Genomic DNA, 11477 nt, shown 5'->3' on the forward strand with positions numbered 1-11477 from the left:
CCGTTCCCTAGTAACTATCCCAGAAACAATTGCGGGACGCATATCGGTTCCAGTTTATTTCTCTTTTCTCAAGTGAGAAATGGATCAGAAATGGATACAAAAGAGTGGATACCAGCCTCCTACAGGCCCTATACCGGAAAAAAAGCTAAAGTTGCCTCTTTTCCAAACGAGGATGAGTGCAAAAAATACGTGTTATTCTCACCGTCAGTAAAACTCAATTTCTACATGTACGGTTTTGCATTGACCTCGTTTTGAAAGTGAGAATTTTGGAAATGGCCTCCTCTCCTGTTTACATCTGAAATATGCGTGGATGCTCGCCTAAACGCAGGCAAGCATGAATTCATTTAGAAATTACTAGGGTCCAAAGTCCAAGTAAGGTGCATTTCTGGACAAATTAAATTAGATAAGTAGAGGTTTTTGCAATAACAACAGAAATCACAACTAGCTTTTCTGTTTTTAAAAAAGTCGTCAGTTTTTTCACCTCTTAACATTGTCTTGTGTGTGATGCTCGTAAGGTAGATCAGCTCTGATTAGGGTATAGAGGCGGTTTTCAATCACCTTTGCGTTGTATTGAAGAGAATTAAGTCCATCAGAATCCATCTGATTGAAAGCATCACGTACTCTCCTAAGCCTGATAGAAAACAGAGAGAAAAACTCTGCTATGGTGAAAAATCTGACAGGTTTTCATTTTTTTCTGGGTGTTGTGTAGTGTATCATGCTACGCGGTTGTTGTGACTCTAAGAAGTCAGTCAACCAAAAAATGAGAGGCAACTAGAAAAAAAAAAATAAGGAAACTGGGCCGAGTTATCTTTTGCGCAAAGACGCTGGGACTTTTTCTACTGGGTGAAGGGGAAAAATTGGCCAATAGCTGACCAGCGCGTCCCCTGTAACAATCCCAGAACCAATTGCGGGACTCATGCCTGTTCCAGACGTTCAGATCGTGGGAAGGGCAAAGAGAAAAAACGAGGGGAATGGGGGGGGGGGGGGGGGCAGGGAGAGGGAGAGAGAGAATCTTTCCTTTCTCCCAGTCCCTCTCTGACGTTTTTTTTTCTCTCCTTTCCATTTCGCGCCATAAATACTTGAACGTCTAAAACAAGCCACGGAACGCCACCCGTGAGCGGACTGTTGTAGAAATTACCGTAAATTTACTGGAGGCTTCTCTTCCACTGTGTGATGTTCTTTTATCATTTTGTATCTTCCTATTTCTACGGCCGGACGCGTTAACTTCAGTCCTTTCCTGGTTACCCTAATCAAAACAACAACAATAAGTTTACTGTCAGGGACGTGGCTAAAACCGCCCTACGTAGACAGGCAGGACCTACCGCTCTGGTTGCATCTTGCGGGGGCTTTTTGTACTACCCTACCCACCGTCATCTCTTGTCATAGTCTAAGAGCCAGTCTACATGTAGGTGGGGGACCCCAGGTAGGTGAGGTAACACGCTTAGGTGGGGTAACCCGCCTGTCCATAAAATCTCTCATATGGTCACCCCACCTATCATGTAAACGTGATCAAATTAAAATGAGAGATCACTTTGAGAGGTTACCTCACACCCGTTTACGTGATTGCTCTTTCTCAATTCAACGGACCCGACTATCTCGGAGCCTGTAACAGGCTAATCAAGCTATTAAAATATAAAAAATGTGGGCCCGGTTCCTAAAAGGCCCGATTAGGGCTAATCTAGGATTAAAATTTCGTTCCTCTTTTTGTATTTACCTTCCTTTGCACTGCTTATAGTTACATTTTATGTTATAACAAGACGCTTAAAGTCGTTTCCGTGGGATGCGTTGGTCTATGGAAGCATAATGGCGTTCTATCTAGGTTAATGGAACAAAACAAAACAAAACTTCCGCTTGCTTTATCCAGGGTCGAACCCAGGGTTACAAAGTTCGATAAAGTTCCAATGTTTTAATGCAAGATGAAAGTTTAATATTCCAAGATGATCTTGACACGGTTAAAAATTAGTTGCAATGTGTTTCCAAGGTCTTAAAGTTAACATAGTTCCAATGATTATCCCTGATTCCAAGGCATATTAAGTTTACTCATGTCTGATCCGTGTCCCATCCAGAAGTCCAGTCCATGCCGCGAGCGGGTCGTCGATCGACGAGGACAATATTTTCGCAATTTCAACGCCAATCGTCAAGGGTACGAGTTGAAATTTACGCGATTTAACCTCCCATCGTCAAGGTGTTTTCGATAAGAAAAGAAAAAAACTGAACTCCAGCTGTGCTCGGCAACAACCGGCGAACTCCGAATAGAAAAATCTATCGGAAATGACCGCCCGCAACCAGACGCTACTAAAACCTTCTGAAAAAGCTAGACCTAAACAAAAAAGAATCATGAAGGAAAGAAATAATTTGGCATAGGTCGCCTTTCTTGACTTGCCAGTATCCCGAAGGATTTCGCCGGTTAACAAGCCATCCTAAACCACGAGTGGGAAAACTCAAGCGCGGCAAATTTGGCAAGGAACGTTCTGATTTCAACGTTCTTCAGAGGAAGCAAATCGATTAAAAATCGATACAGATTTTGTACAATCTGATTGGTCGGCTTGGAAGAAGAGATAATCGATAAAGGTTTTACGCAATCCTATTGGCTGGCTTTGCAATTTTGGGTACAACCGAACCGGATTTTTACCGTGGGAGTGCCACAGGCATCCCACGGAATTACTGTATCTCAGAATAAAGGCTCAAGAGTATTTTGGAAGTTTGAGTCACATGTTCTTAGACAAGAAAACCCTGCTTAAAATTTTGCTTAATCTTGGGTTTAACTTAACTATCTTTCGCGGAACCAGGCCCTAAATATTAAAAAGCCATAACCATGCTAGTTACCTCTGGACATTTGAACCCAACTGAACGTACCGAATAGTGTAACAAATGTAACGTTTGCCAAGATTGATGAAGTGGCTATGAGCGAAACATTTCTTCTGAAACTCAGCTTAGCGCGCGGACACATGATCACTTTGCACTTCTTCGAACACTGCAAATGTCGCGCACTCAAAAGATTCGACTTTATCTCAGTTTCCCGGCGGATAACTTTGGTTAACAAATGTCCCATGCAGCTGCCATGAATGTGTTGGGATTCAGGTGTGTAGTGGAGGCAAAATTATATTTGTCAGGAGCCGATTAGTATTTGTTAATAAATGGTAATTGTAGACCGGCACATGCATCTTCCAATCAATGAAAAGAGTTTGTTATATCATACAGCCACACTACTTTAGGTTTCTGGGAAACTGCCCACCTACCCCTCCCCTAAGCCATAATTTTGCCCTGAGTGGGAAGTAAGTGTTAATGTTAGCTTAGGGGAGGGGTAATTGATCCCATTATTAATAAACTTACCTGAAGTAGAGGTTGTCGTCCTCTCCACCCCACCCCCAAAATATGTTCGAAAATCCATTGATGAGTTCAAAGTGTTCCCGTGAAAGCGCCTCTACTCCTCCAAAGAAATACCAATACGGTAAACTGTAGATAAATAATAAATAATGATGAAAATGGTGACTTTGACGTTCGGCGATGAAATAAGAAAGATTACTGTGTGTCTCGGGACGAGCAAGGGATAGAAAACGAAGGCTTACATACCGGGGGTAGGTGGACAGTTTCCTAGAATCTTTTACTGATTCGTGTAGCTTTAGAAGGTCTACTTACCCCTCCCCAAACCCAACCTGATTTTGGCCGAAGTGAGAAAGTGAGTGTTGACGTTGCGTTACGGGAGGGGGTGGGGGTGCAGATTCCTAGAATCTTTAATATACTGATCAATATAGCTTTAAAAGCTCCCCTCCCCAAACCCAACATTTTGGCCTAAGTGGGAAAGTAAGTGTTAACGTTGAGTTAGGAGAGGGGTAGGTGATGAGCAGTTTCACCCACAATCTTATACTGATTCACATATAATTTATTTTTTGTTTGTGTCCTCTCCTGATATACATACGCTGAGCATTTTCATTGAGTACGCGTCGATTTGAAAAAGAAAAAAAGGATAAGCATACATATCGTATTAGTGCAGACGGTCTAAAAACGCCTCAAAACGAAAACGATGACTAAAAAGTGTCGCGGGTGCGTGTGTTTGTAGCATGCGCATAGAGTTCAGCTTACGTCACAACGTGCAATTCTATCGTTTTCCAACGTTTTGGTGCATTTGAACAGTCGAAAACGCATCAAAACGGTAGTGTAGGCGTCAAACGATCGATGCGGTTTCGTTCGAAAACGCATCAGTGTGGACAGGCCCTAAATACTTACCGATAGTGAAATGTATCCATGGCGTTTGCCATATGTCTCGGTGATGAATTGCAGTTATACTTATTGCGGTACTCTTCTGGCAACAGGTCCACATCGTGAAAAATGAAGCACTTGTACTCGTCAAACTTAAGTGCTTCCTTGAAGCCAACGTTAAACAGCATGGCACGGTTGAACGGAGCATCTCCTGACTGTTTCATGAAAAAGTAATTGTGACGATTTTAAAGACAACTTCTCAGCAGAATTCTCCACAAGGTGGCACTAGCTACGGAGTCTGGAGAGGGAATGATATTGTCGTGGCTGATTGCCTATTCTCCTCCTTTTATTTTAGACCAGAAATGGTTCGAACTTAATTTGTTTCCGCCAGCCATGAATGGGTGGCCTACCCTTACGTTTAGCGTCATTCGTACCTTGAGGTAGGCAAGCTCCAGTGACAGTAAACTGCGTCTACGGACTTTTGTATTTAAGAGCAAAATCCTAGCAGACAAAGTTCACGCTACTTAACAGTTTGGCCCATGAATACAGTAGACTCTCTCTTAACAGACACCTCTATAAGACGGACTCCTCAGTAAAACGGACACCTAGAGTTGGTCTCTGCCTTTCTCCACCCCTCTTATTTTCAGTGACTCTATAAAAGGGACATCTCTACAGTCAACTCTTTCTAGGGTGAACAACTTTGGGACCAACTCTAGGTGTCCGTTTTACAGAGGTGTCCTTCTTATAGAGAGTCAAATAAAGTGACTAAATAAAGGCAGGGACCAACTCTAGGTGTCTAGTTTTCAGAGGTGTCCTTCTTATAGAGAGTCAAATAAAGTGACTAAATAAAGGCTGGGATCAACTCTAGGTCTCTGTTTTGCAGAGGTGTCCTTCTTATAGAGAGTCAAATAAAGTGAGTAAATAAAGGCAGGGACCAACTCTAGGTGTTCGTTTTTACAGAGGTGTCCTTCTTATAGACTAAAATAAAGGGGTAAAGAAAGGTAGGGACTAACTCTAGGTGTCCGTTTTACGGAGGTGTCCGTCTTATATACTAGAATATAGGGGTAAAGAATGGTAGGGACCAACTCTAGGTGTCCGTTTTACAGAAGTGTCCTTCTTCTAGAGAGTCAAATAATGTGAGTAAAGAAAGGCAGGGACCAATCAAACTCATTAATCATTCATGAGGGCAACACTCTAGGTGTCTGTTTTACAGAGGTGTTCTTCTTATAGAGAGTCAAAGAAAGTGAGTTAATAAAGGCAGGGACCAACTCTAGGTGTCCGTTTTACGGAGGTGTCCCTCTTACAGACCAAACTATAGGGGTAAAGAAAACCAGGGACCAACTCTAGGTGTCCGATTTACAGACTGAGGTGTCCGTTAAGAGCGAGTCGAGTGTAAGATGGGCACTTTGTGCCCATTCCAAAAGTGTCCGTCTCAGAGAGTGTTGACTGTAAATCGTCTCTCGCAAAGTAGTGAGTTTACGCAACAGGACGGTAGAAAGAAGAGGACGGCAAAACGCTTGAGTGTGACAAACGTGACGGGCCTATAACTTGCGTGTTTTGTCAAGAATTCACTTAACATTGTTGTTTAAAGCTCTTCTACAAAAAGATCTGTTTAAAGGAATGTGAAGTTTGGCGGAAGGTTTTTTCAAGCAAAATTATTTTCACACTTGTCACACTAGGTTAGCCGTCGTCTTTCCTTACCCGTCCTGTTGCGTAAGTTCACTAGTGTCTCCTGGGTCCGCCCATTAGCAGACGAACAGGTTTATGTGTTTACCTTTATCCACCCTTGTTTCATTCAAAACTGAATGACTCAATAAGGTCAGAGTCATCGGTTTAATTAATGTTTGAGAATTTAAAGATTTCTCGAATGTTTTTAATGAATAAAAATTAGGGTGGGGAAGTTAATAAAACTGGGGTCGTTGAAAATAAAAATAGAAAGGGAATAATTAGCAGACAAATGCCAGATACGCCACCACTAGTTACAACAATGTGCCCCTGAACCCATTGGCGAACTAACTGGTTTTTATGTATTTACCTTCTTTTACCCTTCAAGTCTTTCATCCTGAATTCAAACCCATTCCAGAAATGTCATAACATGCCATAATGCTCTTTGTTTGTCACCCCAAAATTTTGCGTAAGCACTGTCTTCAGTTTCTCTTGCGAGTTAAAATGACCCCAAGTGAAACTGAAAACAATGCTTATGCAAATTTTAGGGTAACAAACAAAGGGCATTATGGTATGTTATGGTATTTTCTGGAGTGGTCAATAGACCATTTTCGAGTTGCCTCTGTTCCAAAGCGAGACTAACTGCGAAGCCACTGATATGAAAATGAGTTTTAATTCTCACGCAAAGAAAACTCGTTTTCACAGGAAAGGTTTTGCACTTAGCCTCGTTTTGAAAGTGAGAGTATTTGGAAGTCGAAAATGGCCTGTAGGTCACTTGCGATATATTAAAATTCAGCATGATAGCGTTTCTAAAAACAAACTAAATGAAACTATTATTCACCGAAGTGAAGGTGGCTAACGGTGGATATTTATTGAGCGGCAAGGTAAATACTCACTACTAGCCACTTTCACTTCGGTATGAATATTATTTAGTATATACTAAAACAGAGAGATAATTAAGCACAAAAATGATGATTTTTTGGTCATTTTGCCAACGATCTTATTACAATTTTGGCGCGCAATGACCGAACGGCCTTCGCGTTTTCTTGCCGACAAATAAAAAGGGGTCTTGAATTCTCTTTGTATTAAAAACCATTCTGTAAAAAAGTTTTAAATTCAGTTTAAAGCTTATTTATGAACATGTAAGATAAATATAGTAACACAAGACTTAAGCTTAGTTTGCATTTGTAAACAAAAACCTTTTTCACCGGTGTTCCTTACCTTCTTCGTGTATTTCTGCAACAGCTTGTTTGATTATTTGTGAAATTTCTTTGTTTGTTAAAGCAAAAAACCGGAAAACCATTTTACTCGTAACTTACGCGAGTTTGCGGTCGCTCGTTCGGAGGAAACTCGGAGGTGAATCAGTGATTAGTGCTGGATATCCGAAGGTAGAGTAGCCAATCAGCGCGCGAAAAACACTATCCACTGTTTTCGTACATATTATACAGGTTTATTTATTTTCTTTGTTTGTTTCCTCTAATTAAGATTCATTATCGTACTGAATTTTAGTATATCGAAAGTGGCCTATTTGACGAAACATCGACCCTGTTTACGCATGCGCAAGCTAAGAATGGCCAATGCCAAGAGAAGATTGGAAAATGACCTCTCGTGGAAACGTTTTTTGCCGAGTTCTCTCCTTATCACTTCATGTAATGTACGGTACGTATGTTTACCTGTTCTACAACAAATATCCTGTAATCTAACTTCTGCTTCTTTAGCAAAGGATGCATATGACGAAGAAAGACGGACAACTGCTCGAAACGATTGCGGAACGGGATAATGAATGCTACCTGTAGAGGAAACATAAGCAAAAGCCTAAGTATCAAATCAAGCACGGTTCCTCCTTTAATGACCATTGGTAACCAAGCCTTTAGACATTGTAGGTGTAGTATATTCTCTGGATTAAGTTACAACATGAGCCGATTACTCCTGGTTACAACGAGGCAAACTATACATTTTTAAATAACCTTATAAAGAACGTAGTCTAGGCTCACGTTCAATTTACGTAGAAGTTTAGGGAAAGGCCTAGGGTGACATGTTGCACATGTATCAGTTATGAAAGACGATTTACTAAAATATATACTTAAATTTTTCGGAGTGGTATTGAAATGGCGCAGGAGAGATGGCCGGGATTCTATTTTGGGTTGTGAACTTCTTTGTTAGAAACGAGCGACTTTTTAAATTTGACAGATTAAAATTTTCTACGTGTCTTAAGAGTGGCAATGACTTTTTACCAGAGTGAGATCCGCCTAGGCGTTTCTGTGGCCTGGAGCCCTTATGTAAGCCTTCAACCTCGTCCCCAGAGCCTAGGGTTTATCCTTGAGAAAATAGTAAAGAAGAGCCCTAGGGACGAGGCTGGTAAGCCTTAGCATTGAGTAGCAGTGGTAACTAATCATGGCCAGATCTAATAATAGTAAAACATTAATGTCGCAAGGAACTGCATACGCTCTAGCAATGCCATTAGATTAGCTTTCCGGACCGAAAACAACACTTTCCAAGATAATGCGTCGAAGCTATCTAACAATCTACCAGAATTTATTAGAAACTGTACTGAGATTACAGAAGCTTTAAAAACTTTCAAGGAAACTTTTAGCGGAGCTCCCGCGCGCGCGAAGCGCGCGCGCAGCGGAGCACCATGGGTAAGAAAATTTGGTAAACTATCCATCCGAGAAAATTTGGTTATGACGTAGCGTACGCCCGCCCGTCCGTACACACACTTCATGTAAGCCGATGTCAAATGTCACAATAGATCTTGCACAACTTGACTAGCCTCTTAGTTATGTAAGTCATCCGTATGAGTACGATTAGATTGACAGCTGTCAAAATCAGACATCCGCTGACAATTATCACATGACCGTCTCGCGGGCTCAGATAAAAAGACCAGTCGTTTTGCCCCTATATATAAGCTGATATAATATGTCACACTAACCAATTCAACATAAAAACGAAACTACGCCGGGTAAGGCTGTCAGTTGGCTGACAGTCGTTTAAAGTTACATTGGCAAGCCAAATTAAGGTCAATTGACAGCTGTCAAAATGGGACATGTACAGACCACTATCAGAAAACTATTAAATAACGAGGGCTCAGGTTCGCTCAGGTACACGATCTGGCATTTTCCACTACATGCCGGACGGAAATGTCCTACTCACACTCGTAGTCTGTTAATTCGAATATTCGCCATTCTTATGAAGGTTAATTGACAGCTGTCAAACTAGAATATACGCTGACCATCATCACCTGAGAGGATCGTGGGCTCATTTTTCTATCTCTTGAGGTCACGTAGTGTTTAAAGTTTTGCGCTGATATTTTATTTGATCACAGGCTCAATTCGAAGCCCCATAGCTTTACAGAAAATCTATTCATCCTAGAAAATTCGGCAATCGCGTGACCGTACACCGACCATCCGACCTTCCGTCCGTCCGCACCACAGGCATACCAATGTTTAATCTCACACTTTCTAGCTAGTTTGGGAGCCTGCAACCTGATATTGTACATCCATGTTTTGATTAATTGACAGCTGTCAAAACAGTGTTTCTGCTGACCTGTATCGCCTGACCGTATCGCGGGCTCAGCTATCGACCCTCTGAGTTCGAGTAATATTTTGAAGGTATCCGCTGACAAGTTGCAGTTGCTACTTTTCAAATGATCGCAGGCTCAAGTTAAATTTTTTTAAAATGCATATGAAATAAGTCGTGTTTCATGAGCCGCACTTTTAAAATGTTGTTTTCGAAATGATCTCGGACACGAAAATTCAAGGGGCTTTTACATTTACATGCAGGGAAGGCAATCGCTTTTGACTTTTCTCACTGTCACGCGTTGATCACGCTCTACGTCCAATTTTTATGTTCTGATTGGTCAAAATTTGACAGGTGAGTTCATGCGGAAAATTTATGCAGCGTCTGGAAACTTGCTTACTGATAGCTGGAGCTGAGAGAGTTTTGTGTCATCTTGTGATGTTTTAAACTGTCTTTTTCTACTTGGTGTACAAAATGAAATACAGCTGCTATCAAGATTGTTCTGTAATTCATGGTTGGTTTGTTTATTGCGCTTTTTGTTGACAAATGCACCGCTTCTCAAAGTCATTGGAAATCCGATTTCGGATGGCATCGTTTTCAAAAATGAGCTTACTCACTTGCCCTTTGCTTGAGGCGTAAGAGGGTTGAAAAGTCTCAAGCGATTCTGGAACACTTGATGACCTTCAGAAGCAGCATCTCGACTGGTAAGCCTGAGCCATTATTGTTTTTGATGTGTTTTTTTTTTCGGTTTCCTGAAGTCGAGCGTATGGTTTATGCGGCTTAAGTTAAAACACGAGCAATGATCTAACCTACAATAGTATCAGGTTTAAAAAGCCTTTAGACATTTTTTGACCCGCAAATTCAAAGAAAAGGTTCCGAAGTTTATTTAGTTATGATTTTGGCTGTAGACAGAAAGCTCTGAGGGATTTTCTTACCTCGAGTTCATCTTGAAAAAGAGCGAGCACCGGGAAGCCGGCTTAAAACATAAATAAGCTTATGCTTGCCTGACTCATGATTTTCTGAGACACTTTACTCTCAATACTTCTCTTCGTGAATGAAAATTATTGTCTCTGTACATGTTTCACCGAATTAAACTTATTTTATTGATTGTTAGTAGTCCCTCGCAATTTTCGTCGTTGCACCGGTTGTTTCCAGTCGAACATAAACATCGCATGCAGGAATACTCAAAACGCCGCGCGTAAATATCACTCGCTTTTAAAGATTACACATAACAAAATCATACACAGTTTAATGAATAAAGGGAAATAAAACCTAAACATAACAATTTCTCTATCATGTTGAAGCGTAAATGGTAACTCTATTAATCGCACTGCAAATTTGGTGCCTGTCAAAAGTGAGAACCCGTCCGGCTGGCCGAAAAGTGATTTTGGGAATTTTTTTTATCGTTTTCATTAAAAGCCCATAATTATTACCCTGTATATCACATAGGACCAGATTTTTCTAACAGAAAACGTTTTATAATTCAATGCTATAATTTGTTGTGCAAAGGAAGCGCGTGCTTTGATCGTCGTGGATATTGAATGAGTGCAAGTTCTCTTGCAAAATTGTGAAAAACTGCAGACATATAGGTTTTAAATAGGGCAAAAAAGAACAAATTCTGTCCGAGGTCTGTGTACTGTTTACCTGAGATGTGATGAGAGAAAGTATGTTTAAAAGGCTGGTTTACACGCCACCAGATTCGTCGCCAAGATTTACTAGTAAACTAAACTTGTCGAACACAAAAAATCCGGCCTGATTTTTATTTTGGCCTCTCTTTTAGACAGAGGAATGCAACGTGTAAATTGGCTGCCACCAAGGACTATCGTGGCGCATGTGTTTCTTAAAATTATATTTCGGGGTTGTCAAATTATCCATAGTCTCTCTAACGGAGCAATGTTGGAGAGACTGGTGAATGCCCCATTATGATGCTACAGCTAATGCAATTACAATACACGAATAGGTCTATTTGTTTTCCAGGCCTAATCTACTGTGATCGAACATGATTGCTCTTTTTCGGTGTACAGATAACTTGATGTAAAATTTGTTTCACTCTTGGACGGTCAAATTCTGGTTTTTCTCTAAAATCACTCAGCCTT

At 40.9% G+C, this 11477-nt stretch overlaps 1 protein-coding gene across 1 annotated transcript in view; it reads right to left on the bottom strand.

Moving 5' to 3' along the window:
• Positions 1–315: 315 nt before the first annotated feature.
• Positions 316–11477, bottom strand: part of LOC140945471 (beta-1,4-galactosyltransferase 6-like) — a 13304-nt gene continuing 2142 nt past the window's right edge. The window contains exons 3-7 of the mRNA XM_073394491.1: positions 7539–7655; positions 4228–4415; positions 3334–3456; positions 1139–1246; positions 316–625 (exon numbers count right to left, since the gene is read on the bottom strand). Of these exons, the coding sequence (XP_073250592.1) occupies positions 478–625; positions 1139–1246; positions 3334–3456; positions 4228–4415; positions 7539–7655 (684 nt within the window). The 3' untranslated portion in view covers positions 316–477. The remainder of the gene's footprint in view (positions 626–1138; positions 1247–3333; positions 3457–4227; positions 4416–7538; positions 7656–11477) is intronic.

Source organism: Porites lutea, chromosome 8, assembly GCF_958299795.1.
Source record: "Porites lutea chromosome 8, jaPorLute2.1, whole genome shotgun sequence".
NCBI lineage: Eukaryota > Metazoa > Cnidaria > Anthozoa > Scleractinia > Poritidae > Porites > Porites lutea.